General features: G+C 44.0%; 1 protein-coding gene across 1 annotated transcript in view; it reads right to left on the bottom strand.

Annotated features, from left to right (window-relative positions):
- The window catches only part of LOC128068578 (phospholipase A and acyltransferase 3-like), a 35,657-nt gene that overhangs the window by 9,964 nt on the left and 5,311 nt on the right, over positions 1-20,382 (bottom strand). Inside the window, exon 2 of the mRNA XM_052661689.1 lies at positions 3,656-3,778. Within this exon, the coding sequence (XP_052517649.1) occupies positions 3,656-3,778 (123 nt within the window). The remainder of the gene's footprint in view (positions 1-3,655; positions 3,779-20,382) is intronic.

Genomic DNA, 20,382 nt, shown 5'->3' with positions numbered 1-20,382 from the left:
TAGTCGTGAGAGACTATTTTGGGCTCCAAAATCACTGTGGATGGTGACAGCAGCCAAGAAATTAAAAGACGGTTGCTCTTTGGAAGAAAAGCTATGACAAACCTAGACAGCATATTAAAAAGCAGAGACATTACTTTACTGACAAAGGCCCACGTAGTCATGTATGGATGTGAGAGCTGGACAATAAAAAAGGCTGAGTGCCAAAGAATTGATGCTTTTGCACTTGGTGTTGGAGAAAATTCTTGAGAGTTCCTTGGACTGCAAGGAGATGAAACCAGTCAATCCTAAAGGAAATCAATCCTGAATATTCACTGGAGGGACTGATGTTAAAGCTGAAGCTCCAACATCTTGGCCACCTGGCTCAAAGATCTGACTCATTGGAAAAGACCTTGATGCTGGGGAAGACTGAAGGCAGGAGAAGGGGATGACAGAGCATGAGACAGATGGATGGTATCACTGACTCAATGGACATAAGTTAGAGCCAACTCTGGGAGATGGTGAAGGACAGGGAAGCCTGGTATGCTACAGTCCATGGGGTCACAATGAGTTGGACACGACTGAGCAACTGAACAACAACATTAAAGAAAATACCAATTCAACTGTTGGAGAAAGGGCAGATGAGTATGGCTAATAATCAATGACTGAAATTTGGGGAACCTCAGACTTCACCGCAGAGCACCAGGTTTAAAGGCAGGAAACAGAGTCAGAGCTAGGGTTTGAGTCCCACCCTGTGACTTTCTGCTATATGACTGTGGACAAGTTGCTTAACTTCTCTGATTCCCCAGTTCCTTGTAGAACAGGTCCAATAAGTTCCACCTGTGCCTACATCTGTGGATGAAGAGCTGCAAGGATTTAAGAAACCGGTTAGGTAAGGTGCCTCCCCCAGTGCCTGGAACAGGGTTAGTGCCCAGCAAGTGTTCACTCTCATTAGTACTGGGTTGTTCTCTAAGTTTCCTTCCAGCTTTAACTTCCACCACTTTTTCAGTAGTATGAGGTCAGTCCCCCTTGCTTCACTGATTTCACAAGATTCCTGTGAAGCTCCAATGAGAAGATGCAGATAGAAGAATCTTTTTCCTTTAAGGAGCATTGCTGACCCAGTGATAGGTGTCACACTCTCCACCAAGACCTCTGTCATGCCTTTCCTGTCTCCTGTCCAGCATTTATACCCACTCAACACAGTCAGTCAATACTGAGGCCCTACTATGTGCCAGGCCTTGTCTAAGGTGCTGAAGCCCTCCATGAACTTGACAGCGTACCTGCCCTCGACTAGTATATACTCTAGTGAAAGGACAAAGACAGTGAACAAATAGAAAAAAAATACTTTTAGGTTTTGAAAGGCTGTGGGGAAGATTAAGTGAAGTCACATAGGAGAGGATGACCAGGGAAGGCTGCCCTCGCTCAGGCTGTGGAGGGCCACACCCAGGAATGGCCATTTGAGTTGAGACTTGAATGCTGAAAGGGAGGCAGCTGTGCTGAGAGCCAGGAAAGAGCATCACAAGCAGAAGGGAGACAAAAGCAAGGACCTCAGGAAGGAAGGCTGCAAGGAGGCCAGTGAGGTCCGGAGACCCAAGAGAGAAGAAGAAGAGGAAGATCAGATAGGCAGTCTGGGCCAGACCATGCCAGGCTCAGAGGCCACAGCACAGATTTGAAACTTTTTCTATACGTGAAGGAAATGCCAGTTGAAATTTTAAGGAGAGGAGTGACATAACCAGATTTATATTTTAGAATGATCATGCTGGCTGCCCAGTGAAGGAAGGACTGACAATCGTGGACAAGGGGCAGAAAGACCAAGCAGAACTGCAGTAGCATCAGGGGAGAGAGCACGGTGTCTTACCCCAGGCACATCAGTGGAGATGCTGAGAAATGATCAGGTTGTGGGTCTGCTTTGGAGATAAAGCCAATAGGATTTCCTAATGGATTAGATAGAGGGTGAAAAGGATCAAGGATGATGTGTAGACTTTGGTCTAAGCAACTGAATGGTGTTGTCGTCTGGAGCCCTCCATCTGAGGAGTGTCAAGTTCAACATGCAGTTAGACACCTAAGTGAAGATGCCAAGTAGTCAAGAGGGTATACAAGCCTGAAGCTGAGCAGGATCAAGGCTAAGTTAAGGTTGTGGTCTTAGGGAGACATCGACAAGTAGAAGGTATTAGAATCCAGGGCACAGGTGAGGGAGGAGTAAAAATGAGAGATATGGGAGAGAGGAGGAAGCCCCCCAGCCCCCTCCCACAGGAGGCCACAAGGAAGGGCCTAGTGGGAAAGGAAGAAAGGCAGTGCCAGGGGAAGCATAGAGAGAGGTCACTCGTACGAAATGCTGCAGAGAAGCAAGGAGGCTGGAACAAGGATATTGATGAAGCCTTGATAAGAGCTGTTCCAGGAGGGGTGTAAATACCCCCAGGTGGAACAGAAGAGAGGAAGGGAAGTGAGGAGCCAGCAATGGTCATGGCAGACAAGAGATCTACCCCATGGGAAGTTAGTTAGAGAGAATATGTGGTCAAGGAGGTCTTTGTTTAACAGTGAGAGATATTCCAGTGGTTTCAAAGCCAAGAGGAACAACACAGAAGGCAGGGGGGAAGTTGAGGTCAAAATGCTTATGAAAGTAAGAGGAGGAGTCCAGGGCCCTAGTCCAATCCAGGGGCTGGCTTTATAAATAAGGGCAAGGGCAGATTCTGTGGATGTCGAGATTGGTGGTTTGGTTGATCAGGGTGGGGATGGTGACTTCTACCCTGGTTACTTTGATTTCTCTATAAATGCAGCATGAGGTCACTGATTTTGCTACCATCCTAGGTCAGCAGAAGACACACCCAAGAATGTCCACAGCATCTGCATGCAGAGCAGCCTACACCTGGAAACATCCAATGCCAATCAGCAGAAGAGTGGATAACAAATTGAGGGATTCCCATTGTCCGAGGATACACAGCAATGGAGAAATAAGAACAGCATGGGGGACTTCACGGGGCCAGTGAAAGAGCTGGACCCAAGAGTTGCCCTGAAGTTCCAGAACAGGCAAAGAAAGCAGGAGGACCTAGAGGAGTGGCTGCCTCTCAGGAGGGAGAGAGGGTCCTGAAGAGGCATGAGGGGCTTTTAAGGGCCGTGGAAATGTTCCAGGCCTTGATCTGTTCATTGTCACATGGATGGATACATTAAAAAAAAATTCATTGACTATACACTTGAATATATTGTGCATTTTACTGCATTTAAGTTTGTCCACAGTTAAATAATTTAGAAAAAGAAAGTGGGGGAATCCTCACAACAATACCCCAAGTTAAGAATTCTCAGTCAGTTTACAGATGAGGAAACTGAGGGTGGAGAATGAAACTGGATCCACAGTCACTTCTGCTGCCCAAACACCTGTGCTCTTTCCAGGTGATTTACTTAAGATTCAACTTAAAAGTTGAATGTGTTTTATACTAGGTCATAATGTATAAAATGTATTACAGTAGAGCTGCCCCGTTGGAATCCCACCTCAATCTCTCTGCATACCCCTTGGGTTCCAAGGAGCAGAGTTTGAAAACCATGGCCCTACACCAAGATGTCTTCTTGTAGCACTTAGGAACCAACTGCCAGTTGGGGAGCAAGAAGAATGTTGGGGTCCCCGGTTACACACAGCTCCCCCATCCCCTCTGCTTCCTGCCTCAGCACCATGGAGGACACTTACTTGAGGGTGCCAGGTGGACCACATATCCGCCACCAACGTAGACAGCCCAGTGTCTGTAGAAAGGGCGGAAAATCTCGATGAGGTCTCCAAGCCTGGGCTTGGGCTGCAAAACCAACAAGAAGGCTGTTAGAGGTGATGGGAGAGCTGGAGACCAAGGGTAGGGCTCAGCCCAGCGGGAGCAGCTCAGCAGCCTTCATTCTCTCCAGGATGTCCTCCCAATGCTGCCTGGCCATGCCGGTGCCCAGCCCACTTCACGTGTCTGCCAGGGACTATGGGCCTGCCCACCTGTCATTACTACTTGCAAAGTGCACACCTTGCTGGGACGTCTACCTTATTGTTACTCTTTCTAGTATATTAGTTACTGAATGCTTACTCTGAGCCAAGGACTCTGCTGACCAGTTTTACAGGAATAGTTCAATAAATTCACACAACCCGCCTATGAGGTGGGCACTGTTGTGAACCCCGTGTGATGAAAGAGGAAATCAAGGCTCAGAGATGGAGAGGAGGTTTTGCAAAACCACCTGGCCCCTGAGTGATGTGACCAGTTCTCAGCACTAGGCCGCTTGATTCCCAGGCCATCGTCCTGACCACCACAGTGACTGTCAGGCAAGCACACGGGTTATCTGACTACTGCCCACCTGGGAGCCCTGCAGAGGCTGTCAAATCTGGGGGCATGGTATTCCACAGACACTCCCCTTCCTGACCCAGAGCCTGGCAGACAGGTGGAGTCAGCCTCTGGCGGTCATGTCCCCCTGGGTGCTCCTCCTGAGGGTGAGAGTGTGTGCACGTGTGTGTGACAAGCAAAGGAAAACTCTCTCTGCACTCTGCTCACTTCTCTACTTTTTTTTCCTCTTCTTTACTTTTTATTATGAGATATAACATATACAGAAAAGGTTAATGTAACATATGCAACATTGAATAGTTATAAAGTGAACATACACAATGGAGTATTACTCAGCCATTAAAAAGAATACATTTGAATCAGTTTTAATAAGGTGGATGAAACTGGAGCCGATTATACAGAGTGAAGTAAGCCAGAAGGAAAAACACCAATACAGTATACTAACACATACATATGGAATTTAGAAAGATGGTAAGGATAACCCTGTATGTGAGACAGCAAAAGAGACACAGATGTATAGAAGTCTTTTGGACTCTGTGGGAAAGGGAGAGGGAGGGATGATTTGAGAGAATGGCATTGAAACTCTACTTCTGACACCGGACGTGTGGGTTTCCCACACTAAGCAGTTCAATCCTCGGTGCACACTGAAGGTTGCCCCACAGTTTAACTCAGTTCTGACATTGACGGCCCAGAGTCAGCGCAGACCCCACAGGCTTAGTCCCAGGAGACTGAGCTTCGGATGCCAGGTGCAAGTTAAAGTTGTTACCTGCGCTCTGAACAACTGGCTATAAATTGATGGTTCCCACAGCCCCCTTCCTTGGATTCAGTGGTTTGCTGGAACAGCTCATAGAACTCAGGAAAACAGTTTACTTGCTAGATGACCCGTTTACTAGAAAATATGCAACTCAGGAACTCAAGAGGGCAAGCTGTGAGGCAGGGGGTGATTCAGAGCATCCTTGTCCACTCCAAGGAACTCTGCTTTCCAGCAACTCCATGCTCTCACCAACACCCCAGCTTAGCAGTTTTATGGAGGCTTTATTATTTGGGCTCGGTTGATGAGACCATTGGCTATTGGTGATTAATGCTACTTCCAGCTCTTTGATCACCTGGTCAGTTGAAAGGGGCTTCTTCTGAATGATGAAACACATTCCTCTTTCCCCAACTGCTCAGGAAATTACTTGGGTTTTAGAAGCTCTGTGGCAGGAACCTGGGACCAAGACTAAATATATATTTCTCATTACATCACAGTGGGCATGTGTGAGTGAGGATTTGCGTGTGTTTGCAGGGGAAGGTGGGAAGGATGCTGAAACACTCCTCAGAGCCCCACCCTGTGAAGAGAGCAGTGGCCCAGAGCCTGAGAACTGTCAGGAGATCTTCAAGATCACCGTCATTCAATGTACTGAGGTCCCAGTACCAGACACTGTGCTAAGAGCTACAGGTGGGGGCACTCCAATCTGGACTTCCCTCATCTAAACCAACCATAAATCTCTTTGGGACACCTGGAGACAGAGCTCCTCAGAGGTTGTTCCAGCCCTCTGTCCTTTCCCACTTACCCACTGTTCTTTGGGGACAGACCGATAGGGGCCTGCCCACATCCCACCTCCAAACTCTGGCCTGACTGAGAGACTCCATCAAAGATGAGTAGGGAGTGTGGATTCCCCTAGGATAGCAATGATGAGCAGTGGGAATAGCCCATCACCACTCTACAGTGGCTGTGAAGCAGGGTCAAGGGCAGTTCATTTCTATTTATAGAAGCACTAAAACTGCCAAGAAGCACCATGTGGCAGGACAAATATCTTTTTTGCTGGAATTTTACAGACAAATCATGCTGTCTTATTGCAGTAACTATAATTTATCTTCCTAGAAGAAGTCATCCAGACCTTTCTGAGAACCGATTTCAGAACACTGGACAATGGTCAAAATTTATGAACTTCATTTGTTTTCCAGAATAGAAGGAAAAGAAAAAGTACATAAATTGTTGCGTGAGAGTTAGGAGGTTGTCAGGGATCCCCAGTGGAGAAGGAAGTGGCAACTCACTCCAGTATTTTTGCCTGGAGAATTCTATGGACAGAGGAGTCTGGCAGGCTACAGCTCACAGGGTTGCAAAGAGTCAGACATGACAGAGGGACTGAGAACAAGGGTCCCCAAAGGGGAATTTAACTGGGCTTTTCTATGAATAATCCAGGATGTAAAGGCAAGGCAGAGACCCAGCCCTCAAGGAGCTTATGGATTAGAAAAAGAGACATTTTGGACATGAGTACTATGGGGTCAGGTAATAAGCAGCCAGTAGGTACACAGACTCAAGGAGTTCACTGTGTCCCAGGCAAATACCAATGAAAGGAGAACTATACAGAGAAACAAGCTTGCAAATATATATATATACCCAGCAGCAAAATTATCTACAGAGAAACTTGGACTCATCTCACCTCCCCTTTCTTTCTCAAGTTCATGTCCAACTGAAAAGGCTGACCCTAAAAGTTGTCCCTGAATTCACTGCCTCCTCATCTCCTGTCCACTGACTTTGTCCGGGGCAGCCCCATCCCTGCCTCTGTGACTCCCTCTGACCTCTGAACCCCCACCCCCACCCCACTTCCTGTCTCCATCTGGAGAACATATAGATGGACTGTTCACTCCATCCCTAAGTAATCCCAGATGTCTAAGACCATGGCCGGGGTAGTGGCAACAGCTGTGTCTCTACTTGGAAAGGAAATGGGGCAGGAGCCAGGCACAGAGTAGCTCAAAGCAAGGCTTGATGCCGCATTTCTTGAGAAATACTACACCTCTTCCCAGAATTGGTTGATTTTCAGTAATGGCAGGAATCTGGCTTATTCCTTTCCAGCTGCACTCTAGGAAAGGAACCTGCCTCTCCCACCGAAACTTCTCTCATTCAGAAACTCTGGCTGCTTGGGAGAGAGCGTTTCAGGAACAGATCGCTGAAATGCAAGTGCATTCTCTGCAGCAGGACTGGTGCCTTGGGTGATGGAGGAGGCAGAGGAGGTGCGATGCACTCATCTCCCTTGTCCCAGGGTTGCCCCCTCCGCTGCCTCCCCAGCTTCCTCCCCACGGCCCCCAGAACACCCAGTGCTCCTCCCCATGGAAGTCCCTACCCCCCACAGTGCTGGGTGCAGACAGGAATCTCACTCCGCCCCAAGACCTCATGGTTCCAGCAGGAAAAGGAAGTTTTAAACAGTCAATATATTTTCCTATGAAAGCCTTCTCCAGACAGGCTCTGGGAAGAGCAAGACCCGGCCTTTACAGGAGGGGAGCTGCCCACTTATCTAGAGTCCGTGGTGGGGAGTTTCAGGGGACTTACCGAAGCCATCCCAAGCCACAGCTGCACTACAGTCCTTCCGCTCTCACACCAGCTTCTATGTCAAAGCTAAGAATTTTGCTTTCGCTTTTCTTCTCTTCTAAAAAAATACAAAGCTGTAAACTTTTTTTTTTTAAGGGAGACTATGATTTGCTTTAAGTGGAAAGGTCAATGATTACCTACCTCAAAACATAAAGTCGCTGGGACTTTAAAGCCCCCTGGAAGTAGAGTAGGAGGCCAGTGCTATCATCTGGCCTTGCTTGAGAAACCCAAGGTCTCTTCCAACAGAATCCTGGATGACCATTCCTACTCCAGGAAGAGGGGCATTTAGAGGCTCAGAGGTGCCAACCCCCTAGTACACCTTCTAGGCCATTGTAATGACTCTAGGAAATACTGGGTCAGAAGCCATGGGGTGGGCCAGATGGGGTGTTGCACTGCATGGGACAAGCCTTCAGGAGGTGGGTGCCTCATGGCGTGTGGGACCCAGGACCTCGATGCCCCTGTGGGATGCATTTGGCTGCAAGAGGCAGAACTTAACTAAAACAGGTTTTGACAGCCTGGGAAGCCACTGACTCTGTAACAGGAAGACTGAGGCTGGTGACTCAGATCCATTTCAGTAGCTCGTCGAGGCCACTAAGGACCTAGGCTTTTCCATCGTGCTGGTGCTGTGTCCCCAGTGACAGCCTGCCTGGTCACCATGGCTGCAGCAGCCTCCAGGGGCACATTTTTTCCTGGCGATGTCCAAATGCACTAAAGGAAGGTGTTTCTCATCACTTGTCCTTTTTTTCCCCCCTCTAGGGAATATAGTATTTCTTATAACCCCCTGGCTGGCCTGCTCTCCCTCTTCACTGGTCAGAACTGAGTCACGCTTCCCCTTCCAAACCAATCGTGGGCAAAGAGAAAGGGGCTTCCAGAGCAGCTTCAGACTGCTCACAGTGCATCTGCTGGAGCTGGAGGGTCGCCTGCTGCCTGATGAACAGCAGGATTGTGAGCCTGGGAGAAGGTGAGTGACTGGTGTGTGTGTGCATCACGGGGAGGGATGGCTACTGACTATATGATCAACATATGGGATGCACTCACCTGCTTCTCATCTGGGTGAAAACCAGCTTATTTCAAGGCTACAAAGAGACAGGAACCAGTTCACCAACAATCAGACAGCATCTGGCAGGAAAATCAGGAGCGATTGACTCACTGGGGATGGGCGGAGGATGCAGAGCAGGCTTGTGGATATGTAGAGAGCCTCTGAGTTACTGAAACTCAGTCAATTCCTGGAAAAGGTATATTTCTCAGAAAGCACGGGCCTGTGTGGCTTTGTTCTGTGCTGCTCTGTGCCTACATCCTGTCCCATTTCCTTTCCAAGTAGAGACACAGCTGACTGCCTTTCCGCTGTCTGCTGTTGTCAGCGTCCCGGGTGTGGTCTTAGAAAACTGGGGACATTTGGGGATTGAGTGATGGAGATAGGAGGTGTGGGAGCAGTCAGAGGGTAGAGGGGGTCACAGAGGGAGGGACAGGGCTAGCCTGGACCAAGTCAGTGGATGAGAGATGGACAAGGCAATGAATTCAGGATAAACTTCCAGGGTGGGCACTGACTGGACTTTGTGGTTGGATGCAGGTGGCAGGGGTGGGGGTGAGGGTAGGGCAGAAGGAAAGGATGTGTTAGGGAGATGGAGGACTTAGGATGGCCCTCTCTGGGGACTAGGAAAGCTGGAAGAGGGGTTGGAACAGGGGACATCATTCCCCAGATCAGGAATGTAGCAGGAACAGAAAAATGATTCATTTTTGCAGCTGGGGTGCCCTGGGGTGGAACACAGACCATGAGGAATGGGGTGTGGAAAGGGAGTCAGGCAGGACTGTGGGGTGCCTAGTGGGAGATGTGGGCAAAAGCCCGGCTTGGCCTCTTGGCACAAGTGACCTTGAGCAGGGCATCGCCCTCTGGGAACCCTGGTTCCTGCGCCTCCACAATGGGATGATGCTCCCTCGTCAGGTTGTTGTGTGGGCAGAAGGGCCACGTGGCAGGTGTCCACCCCATTGCTGACAGCTTTGTGATCCCACAAGGTTCTGGTCCCTGGCCGAACTACCTGTTGGGTCACATTAAGATCTCTCCACCTTGCATCTCTCAAGACATCAGCTATGAGAGAAGGGCATCCTGAGGGCAGGAGGGGACCCAAAGATGGGGCTCAGTGAGGCCACGGACACCATGAGCACAGGGTGGTGGGCTTGAGGGTCTGTCCACATACTGACTGCCCAGCATTGCCCTGGTTGGGCCTGGTGCTGGGACATGTTGGGGAGATGCTGTGCATGCTGTGTCATGAGTACACACGTGCAGAAACACATCTGCACCGCCCCGGGCATATGAAGGTACACCTGAGTGAACACGGACTCAGCCAACACAGTCCCAGGACCCTCCCTCCTTTCCCATGTCTCAGCAGGGGGTGGGGGCTGGTGCCCAAGACAAGTGCTTGCACCGTCCTGGTTGCCCATCACGTGATGAAGATTAAGCATCACCCTTCTCCCCAAAGAAGCCACTCTGTGCGAGACAGATGGCTTAGGTTCATGTTCATCTGGTTTTTCTAGGGCAGGCAGGCCAAACGCTATACCTGGAGATCTGGCTGAGATTTTTTCAAAGTCGCTGTTAGACAAGAATGCAGTCCATCTGGTCCCTGAAAGCAAGGAAGGATTTTCTGTCTAAATGTCAGTTGTGTCCGACTCTTTCCGATCCCATGGCCTATAGCCTACCAGGCTTCTCTGTCCATAGGGATTCCCCAGGCAAAAATACAGGAGTGGGTTTGTCATGACCTCCTTCAGGAGATCTTCTAGACTCAGGGATCAAACTCAGGCCTCCCACATTGCAAACGGATTCTTGACCGTCTGAGCCACCAGGCAAGACCAAGAATACTGAAGGGAGTTGCCTATCCCTTCTCCAGGAGATCTTCCCAACCCAGGAATCAACCCAGGGTCTCCTACTCTGCAGGCATTCTTTACTAGCTGAGCTACCTGGGAAGCCCTATTTTCCATTAAGTAGTCTTTTTATTTTTTAAGTTGGGTTTGCTGTTGTTCAGTCACTAAGTTGTATCTGACTCTGTGGCTGGACTGCTGCACACCAGGCTTCCTTGTCCTTCACTATATCCCGGAGTTTGCTCAAACTCAAGTTCATTGAGTCAGTGATGCCATCCAACCATCTCACCCTCTGTCGGTTTTTTGAGGTATCATTTACATATGGTAAAATTTGTCATTTTTAAGTCCAGATCTGTGAGCTTTGACTATTATGTAACTACTGCCACAACCAGGGTAGAGAATATTTCATCAGCCCTCAAATGTCACTTGTAGTCAGCTCCTCCCCCCACCTAGTTTTGGGCAGCCACTACTCTGAATTTTGTCCTTTGCAGTTTGCCTTTTCCAGAATATCATGTTGATGGAATTTACCATATGGAGCTTTCTGGGTCCAGATTCTTTCATTTAACATAAGGTTTTAAAAAATTATTATTATTCATCAATGTTGTTTCATGAAACAGTAGTTTGTTATTTATTTTCACTGGGTAGTATTCCATTATGTGGCTGTCCTATAATTTTTTAAGTTTAATTTTAGCTTTAATTTTAAATTAATTTTTATTGGAGTATAGTTGATTTACAATGCTGTGTTAGTTTCTGCAGTATAGCAAAGTGAATCAGTTTTACAAATACATACACATACACCTACTCTTTTTAAGGTTCTGTTTCCATATAACTCATTACAGAGTACTGAATAGTGCTCCTTGTGCTATTCAGTAGAGCTTTTCAGGTAGCTCAGTGATAAAGAATATGCCTGGCATTGCAGGAGATGTGGGTTTGATCCCTGGGTTGGGAAGACCCGCTGCAGAAGGAAATGGCAGCCCACTCTAGTATTTCTTGCCTGGGAAATCCTGTGGACATAGGAGCCTGGTAGGCTACAGTCCATGGGTTGCAAAAGAGTTGGACATGACTTAGTGACTGAACAACAACTGCTATGCAGTTGATTCTTAATAGTTATCTAGTCTATCTCAGTCTCCCAAATTAAGCCTTGTTCCCCTTCTCTTCTGCTAAACATGTTTGCTTTCTATGACTCTATTTCTGTTTTATAAATAAATTCATTTGTAGCTCAGTTGGTAAAGAATCTGCCTGCAATGCAGGAGACATTGGTTTGACTCCTGGGTCAGGGAGATCCTCTGGAGAAGGGATAGGCTACCCACTACGGTATTCTTAGGCTTTCCTGTGGCTCAGCTGGTAAAGAATCAGCCTGCAATGCGGGAGACCTGGGTTTGATCCCTGGGTTGGGAAAATCCTCTGGAGAAGGGAAAGGCTACCTATGCCAATATTCTGGCCTGGAGAATTCCATGGACTGTATAGTTCATGGGGTTGCAAAGAGTTGGACATGGCTGAGTGACTTTCACTTTCACTTTTCATTTGTACCCTGTTTTTAGATTCCACATATAAGCAATATCATATTTGTCTGTGTCTGACTTGCTTCACTTAGTATGACAATCTCTAGGTCCATCCATGTCACTACAGGTGGCATTATTTTGTCCTTTTTTATGGCTGAGTAATATTCCACTGTATATATGTAACACATTCCCTTTATCCACTTCTCCCTTGATGGACATTTATGTTGGTTCCATGTCCTGGCTATTGTAAATAGTGCTGTAATCAACATTGGGGTGTATGTATCCTTTCAAATTATGGTTTCCTCTAGGTATATGCCCAGGAGTCAGATTGCTGGATCATGTGGTAGCTCAATTTTTAGATTTTTAAGGAATCTCCATACTATTCTACAATTTCCCTCATAGCTCAGTTGGTGGAGAATCTGCCTGCAACACAGGAGACCTGGGTTCAATTCCTGCATAGGGACGATCTGCTAGAGAATGAAATGCCAACCCACTCCAGTATTCTTGCCTGGAGAATCCCATGGACAGAGGAATCTGGCAGGCTATAGTCCATGAGGTCGCAAGAGTTGAACATGACTTAGCCACTAAACCACCACCATACTGATCTCCATAGTGGCTGGGATGTACTACAGTTTGTTTATTCACTAAACTGAAAGACATTTGGATTATTTCCAGGTTTTTTAATTAAAAGGATTTATGGGAAAAATACCAATAACCTCAGATATGCAGATGACACCACCCTTATGGCAGAAAGTGAAGAGGAACTAAAAAGCCTCTTGATGAAAGTGAAAGAGGAGAGTGAAAAAGTTGGCTTAAAGCTCAACATTCAGAAAACGAAGATCATGGCATCCCGTCCCATCACTTCATGGGAAATAGATGGGGAAACAGTGGAAACAGTGTCAGACTTTATTTTTTTGGGCTCCAAAATCACTGCAGATGGTGACTGCAGCCATGAAATTAAAAGGCGCTTACTCCTTGGAAGGAAAGTTATGAACAACCTACATAGCATATTCAAAAGCAGAGACATTACTTTGCCAACAAAGGTCCGTCTAGTCAAGGCTACGTTTTTTCCAGTAGCCATGTATGGATGTAAGAGTTGGACTGTGAAGAAAGCTGAGCACCGAAGAACTGATGCTTTTGAACTGTGGTGTTGGAGAAGACTCTTGAGAGTCCCTTGGACTGCAAGGAGATCCAACCAGTCCATTCTAAAGGAGATTAGTCCTGGGATATCTTTGGAAGGAATGATGCTAAAGCTGAAACTCCAATACTTTGGCCACCTCATGTGAAGAGTTGACTCATTGGAAAAGACTTTGATGCTGGGAGGGATTGGGGGCAGGAGGAAAAGGGGACCATAGAGGATGAGATGGCTGGATGGCATCACTGACTCGATGGACGTGGGTTTGAGTGAACTCTGGGAGTTGGTGATGGACAGGGAGGCCTGGCGTGCTGCAATTCATGGGGTCGCAAAGAGTTGGACATGACTGAGCGACTGAACTGAACTGAACTGATGGAAGTATAACAACATAGATACAAAAAAGTGCACAAATGTTGAGTGTACAGCTTGATACATATTTTTAAAACAACTGAAGTATACTTTTGATGTATTAGTATTATGTATTAGTTTTTAATAATGTCACTATGATCATTCAAATGTGGGTTTTTTGCATTGACATGTATTTTCATTTCACTTGGGTAAATTAGGAGTGGGATTGTTGGTCATATGGTAAGTGTATATTTAAGCTAATAAAAAACTGCCAAGCCACCAATCAGTCTGTGAAATAGGTATGTATTTTGTGGACTTGTTCTTAAGGTTCTCACTACTCACCCTCTCGCTCCTGCTTCCATTGCTGTTCCTTCTTTCTCCTCCATCTCACCATCACACATGCACACTCTGCCCACCCACTCCTCCCACCCCACCCCAGGCCCCCTCATACACTTAACATAACATACACCAACCCTACAATCCAGCAATTTCACCTGTAGATATTCACCTATTCACCTAAGTGAACAAACAGTGTCTTTAGGTGAAGGAAAGCCAAGAAAAATCATTACCAGTATCTGCTCTATAACAATTGCTAAAGGAAATTCTTCAGAAAAAAAGAAATGATACTAAAAGGAAATCTGGAACATCAGGAAGAAAAGAAGAACAACAGAAATTAAATATAATAGACCAGTGGTTTTCAGCTGGGGAAATTTAAACCCCCATCCCCTACCACCCTGGACATTTGGTCGTATAACTGTATCGTGTCCAACTTTTTGTGACCCCATGGGCTGAAGCATGCCAGGCTCCTCTGTCCTCCACTGTCTCCCAGAGTTTGCTCAAATTCATGTACATTAAGTTGGTAATGCTATCTAACCATGAGAAACAGTATCATATCTAAAGCACTTTAATATGCACCATAAAACAGAACTTCAAAATATAGAAAGCAAAACCAGACAGAACTGAAAGTAAAAATAGACAAACATGTAATTATAGCTAAAGGCTTTAACATTCCTCTCTGAAAACCTGACAGGATCTGTAGATGGAAAACCAGCAAGAATACAGAAAAACTGAACAATACCATCAACAAATTGGATCTAACTGACATTTATTGAACAATTAACATCAGAGTACACATTCAAGTGCCCACAGGCACTTGAAGTTTATATTCTGGATCATGAGAAAATCTTGAAAATTTTAAAATAATTGAAATTATACAAAGTGTGTTCCTGACCATAATGGAGTTAAACTATAACTCAATACAGAAAGATATCAGAATGATTGACAACACTTGGAATTAAATAACACACTTTTAAATAATCCACCCACCAAAGAGGAAGTCTCAATGGACATTAGCAAATATTTTATTTTTTTTCTGAGTTTTATTTTATTTTTTAATATAAATTTATTTATTTTAATTGGAGGCTAATTACTTTACAATATTGTATTGGTTTTGCCATACATCAACATTAATCCACCAAGGGTGTACATGTGTTCCCCATCCTGAACAACCCTCTCACCTCCCTCCCCATACCATCCCTCTGGGTCATCCCAGTGCAGCAGCCCCAATCATCTTGTATCCTGCATTGAACCTAGACTGGTGATTTGTTTCACATATGATATTATACATGTTTCAATGCCATTCTCCCAAATCATCCCACCCTCCCCTTCTCCCACAGAGTCCATAAGACTGTTCTATACATCTGTGTCTCTTTTGCTGTCTCACATACAGGGTGTTTGTTACATCTTTCTAAATTCCATATATATGCATTAGTATACTGTATTGGTGTTTTTCTTTCTGGCTTACTTCACTCTGTATAATAGGCTCCAGTTTCATCCACCTTATTACAACTGATTCAAATGTATTCTTTTTAATGGCCGAGTAATACTCCATTGTGTATATGTACCACTGCTTTCTTATCCATTCGTCTGCTGATGGACATCTAGGTTGCTTTCATGTCCTGGCTATTATAAACAGTGATGCGATCAACACTGGGGTACACGTGTCTCTTTCAATTCTGGTTTCCTCAGTGTGTATGCCCAGCAGTGCGATTGCTGGGTCATATGGCAGTTCTACTTCCAGTTTTTTAAAGAATCTCCACACTGTCCTCCATAGTGGCTGTACTAGTTTGCATTCCCACCAACAGGATAAGAGGGTTCCCTTTTCTCCACACCCTCTCCAGCATTTATTTCTTGTAGGCTTTTGGATCACAGCCATTCTGACGGGCGTGAAATGGTACCTCATTGTGGTTTTGATTTGCATTTCTCTGATAATGAGTGATGTTGAGCATCTTTTCATGTGTTTGTTAGCCATCTGTATGTCTTCTTTGGAGAAATGTCTATTTAGTTCTTTGGCCTATTTCTTGATTGGGTTATTTATTTCTCTGGAGTTGAGCTGCAGGAGTTGCTTGTATATTTTAGAGATTAATTCCTTGTCAGTTTCTTCATTTGCTATTATGTTCTCCCATTCTGAAGTCTGTCTTTTCACCTTGTTTATAGTTTCCTTTGTTGTGCAGAAGCTTTTAGTTTTAATTAGGTCCCATTTGTTTATTTTTGCTTTTATTTCCGATATTATGGGAGGTGGGTCATAGAGGATCCTGCTGTGATTTATGTCGGAGAGTGTTTTGCCTATGTTCTCCTCTAGGAGTTTTATAGTTTCTGGTCTTACGTTTAGATCTTTAATCCATTTTGAGTTTATTTTTGTGTATGGTGTTAGAAAGTGTTCTAGTTTCATTCTTTTACAAGCGGTTGACCAGTTTTCCCAGCACCACTTGTTAAAGAGATTATCTTTTCTCCATTGTATATTCTTGTCTGCTTTGTCAAAGATAAGGTGTCGGTAGGTGTGTGGATTTATCTCTGGGCTTTCCATTTTGTTCCGTTGATCTATATTTCTGTCTTTGTGCCAGTATCATACTGTCTTGATGACTGTGGCTTTGTAGTAGAGCCTGAAGTCAGGCAGGTTGATTCCTCCAGTTCCATTCTTCTTTCTCAAGATTGCTTTGGCTATTCGAGGTTTTTTTGTATTTCCATACGAGTTGTGAAATTATTTATTCTACCTCTGTGAAAAATACTGCTGGTAGCTTGATAGGGATTGCATTGAATCTGTAGATTGTTTTGGGTAGTATACTCATTTTCACTATATTGATTCTTCTGTTCCATGAACACGGTGTTTCTCCATCTATTACTGTCCTCTTTGATTTCTTTCACCAGTGTTTCATAGTTTTCTATATATAGGTCTTTAGTTTCTTTAGGTAGATATATTCCTAAGTATTTTATGCTTCTCATTGCAATGGTGAATGGAATTGCTTCCTTAATTTCTGTTTCTATTTTCTCATTATTAGTGTATAGGAATGCAAGGGATTTCTGTGTGTTGATTTTATATCCTGCAACTTTACTATATTCTTTGATTAGCTCTAGTAATTTTCTGGTGGAGTCTTTAGGGTTTTCTATGTAGAGGATCCTCTCATCTGCAAACAGGGAGAGTTTTACATCTTCTTTTCCAATTTGGATTCCTTTTATTTCTTTTTCTGCTCTGATTGCTGTGGCCAAAACTTCCAGAACTATGTTGAATAGTGGTGGTGAAAGTGGGCACCCTTGCCTTGTTCCTGACTTTAGCGGAAATGCTTTCAATTTTTCACCACTGAGGATAATGGTTGCTATGGGTTTGTCATATATAGCTTTTATTATGTTGAGGTATGTTCCTTCTATTCCTGCTTTCTGAAGAGTTTTTATCATAAATGGATGTTGAATTTTGTCAAAGGCTTTCTCTGCATCTATTGAGATAATCATATGGCTTTTATTTTTCAATTTGTTAATGTGGTGTATTACATTGATTGATTTGCGGATATTGAAGAATCCTTGCATCCCTGGGATAAAGCCCACTTGGTCATGATGTATGATGTTTTTAATGTGTTGTTGGATTCTGATTGCTAGAATTTTGTTGAGGATTTTTGCATCTATGTTCATCAGTGATATTGGCCTGTAGTTTTCTTTTTTTGTGGCATCTTTGTCAGGTTTTGGTATTAGGGTGATTGTGGCCTCATGGGATGAGTTTGGTAGTTTACCTTCCTCCACAATTTTCTGGAAGAGTTTGAGTAGGATAGGTGTTAGCTCTTCTCTAAATTTTTGGTAGAATTCAGCTGTGAAGCTGTCTGGACCTGGGCTTTTGTTTGCTGGGAGATTTCTGATTACAGTTTCAATTTCCATGCTTGTGATGGGTCTGTTAAGATTTTCTATTTCTTCCTGGTTCAGTTTTGGAAAGTTGTACTTTCCTAAGAATTTGTCCTTTTTTTCCACATTGTCCATTTTATTGGCATATAGTTGCTGATAGTAGTGTCTTATGATCCTTTGTATTTCTGTGTTGTCTGTTGTGATGTCTCCATTTTCATTTCTAATTTTATTGATTTGGTTTTTCTCCCTTTGTATCTTGATGAGCCTGGCTAATGGTTTGTCAATTTTATTTATCCTTTCAAAGAACCAGCTTTTGGCTTTGTTGATTTTTGCTATGGCTTCTTTTATTTTGCATTTATTTCTGCCCTAATTTTCAAGATTTCTTTCCTTCTACTAACCCTGGGGTTCTTCATTTCTTCCTTTTCTTGTTGCTTTAGGTGTAGAGTTAGGTTATTTACTTGACTTTTTTCATGTTTCTTGAGAGATGCCTGTATTGCTAGGAACCTTCCCCTTATCACTGCTTTTACAGTGTCCCACAGGTTTTGGGTTGTTGTGTTTTCATTTTCATTCATTTCTGTCCATATTTTGATTTCTTTTTTTATTTCTTCTGTGATTTGTTGGTTATTCATCAGCGTGTTGTTCAGCCTCCATGTGTTGGAATTTTTAATAGTTTTTCTCCTGTAATTGAGATCTAATTTTACTGCATTGTGGTCAGAAAAGATGCTTGGAATTTTTTCAGTTTTAAAAAATTTACCAAGGCTAGATATATGACCCTAGATGTGACCTATCCTGGAGAAGGTTCCATGTGCGCTTAAGAAAAAGGTGAAATTCATTGTTTTGGGGTGAAATGTCCTATAGATATCAATTAGGTCTAACAGGTCTATTGTATCATTTAAAGTTTGTGTTTCCTTGTTAATTTTCTGTTTAGTTGATCTATCCATAGGTGTGAGTGGGATATTAAAGTCTCCCACTATTATTGTGTTATTGTTAATTTCCCCTTTCTTACTTGTTAGCATTTGTCGCACAGAGTCAGACAAGACTGAAGTGACTTAGCAACAGCAGCATTTGTCTTACATATTGTGGTGCTTCTATGTTGGGTGCATATATATTTATAATTGTTATATCTTCTTCTTGGATTGATCCTTTGATCATTATGTAATGGCCTTCTTTGTCTCTTTTCACAGCCTTTGTTTTAAAGTCTATTTTGTCTGATATGAGTATTGCTACTCCTGCTTTTTTTGGTCTCTATTTGCATGGAATATCTTTCCAGCCCTTCACTTTCAGTCTGTATGTGTCCCTTGTTTTGAGGTGGGTCTCTTGTAGGCAGCATATATAGGGGTCTTGTTTTTGTATCCATTCAGCCAGTCTTTGTCTTTTGGTTGAGGCATTCAACCCATTTACAGTTAAGGGGATTATTGATAAGTATGATCCCATTGCCATTTACTTTATTGTTTTGGGTTTGAGTTTATACACCCTTTTTGTGTTTCCTGTCTAGAGAAGGTCCTTTAGCATTTGTTGGAGAGCTAGTTTGGTGGTGCTGAATTCTCTCAGCTTTTGCTTGTCTGTAAAGCTTTTGATTTCTCCTTCATAGTTGAATGAGATCCTTGCTGGGTACAGTAATCTGGGCTGTAGGTTATTTTCTTTCATCACTTTAAGTATGTCTTGCCATTCCCTCCTTGCCTGAAGAGTTTCTATTGAAAGATCAGCTGTTATCCTTATGGGATTCCCCTTGTGTGTTATTTGTTGTTTTTCCCTTGCTGCTTTTAATAGTTGTTCTTTGTGTTTGATCTTTGTTAATTTGATTAATGTGTGTCTTGGGGTGTTTCGCCTTGGGTTTATCCTGTTTGGGACTCTCTGGGTTTCTTGGACTTGGCTGATAATTTTCTTCCCCATTTTAAGGAAGTTTTAATTATTATCTCCTCAAGTATTTTCTAATGGTCTTTCTCTTTGTCTTCTTCTTCTGGGACTCCTATGATTCGAATGTTGGGGCACTTAACGTTGTCTCTGAGGTCTCTGAGATTGTCCTCATTTATTTTAATTTGTTTTTCTTTTTTGCTCTCTGATTCATTTATTTCTACCATTCTATCTTCTACCTTACTAATCCTATCTTCTGCCTCCGATATTCTATTTGTTCCCTCCAGAGTGTTTTTGATATCATTTATTTCATTATTCATCATATATTGACTCTTTTTTGTTTCTTGTAGGTCCTTGTTAAACCTTTCTTGCATCTTCTCAATCCTTGTCTCTAGGCTATTTATCTGTGATTCCATTTTGTTTTCAAGATTTGGATAATTTTCACTATCATTATTTGGAATTCTTTATCAGGTAGATTCCCTATCTCTTCCTCTTTTGTTTGGCTTGGTGGTCATTTATCCTGTTCTTTTACCTGCTGTGTAGTCTTCTGTCTCTTCATCTTGTTTATATTGCTGTGTTTGGGGTGGCCTTTCTGTATACTGGCAGTTTGTGGAGTTCTCTTTATTGTGGAGTTTCCTCACTGTGGGTGGAGTTGTATGGGTGGCTTATCAAGGTTTCCTGGTTAGGGAAGCTTCTGTTGGTGTTCTGGTGGGTGGGGCTGGACTTGTTCTCTCTGGTGTATAATGAAGTGTCCAGTAATGAGTTATGAGATGTCAGTGGGTTCGGAGTGATTTGGGCAGCCTGTATATTGAAGCTCAGGGCTATGTTCCTGTGTTGCTGGAGTATTTGCATGGTATGTCTTGCTCTGGAACTTGTTGGTTCTTGGGTGGTGCT

This window comes from Budorcas taxicolor, chromosome 25 (genome assembly GCF_023091745.1).
Source record: "Budorcas taxicolor isolate Tak-1 chromosome 25, Takin1.1, whole genome shotgun sequence".
In the NCBI taxonomy this organism is placed as follows: domain Eukaryota; kingdom Metazoa; phylum Chordata; class Mammalia; order Artiodactyla; family Bovidae; genus Budorcas; species Budorcas taxicolor.
The sequence above is the reverse complement of the archived record's forward strand: the minus strand, read 5'-3'. Positions and strand labels throughout refer to the sequence as shown.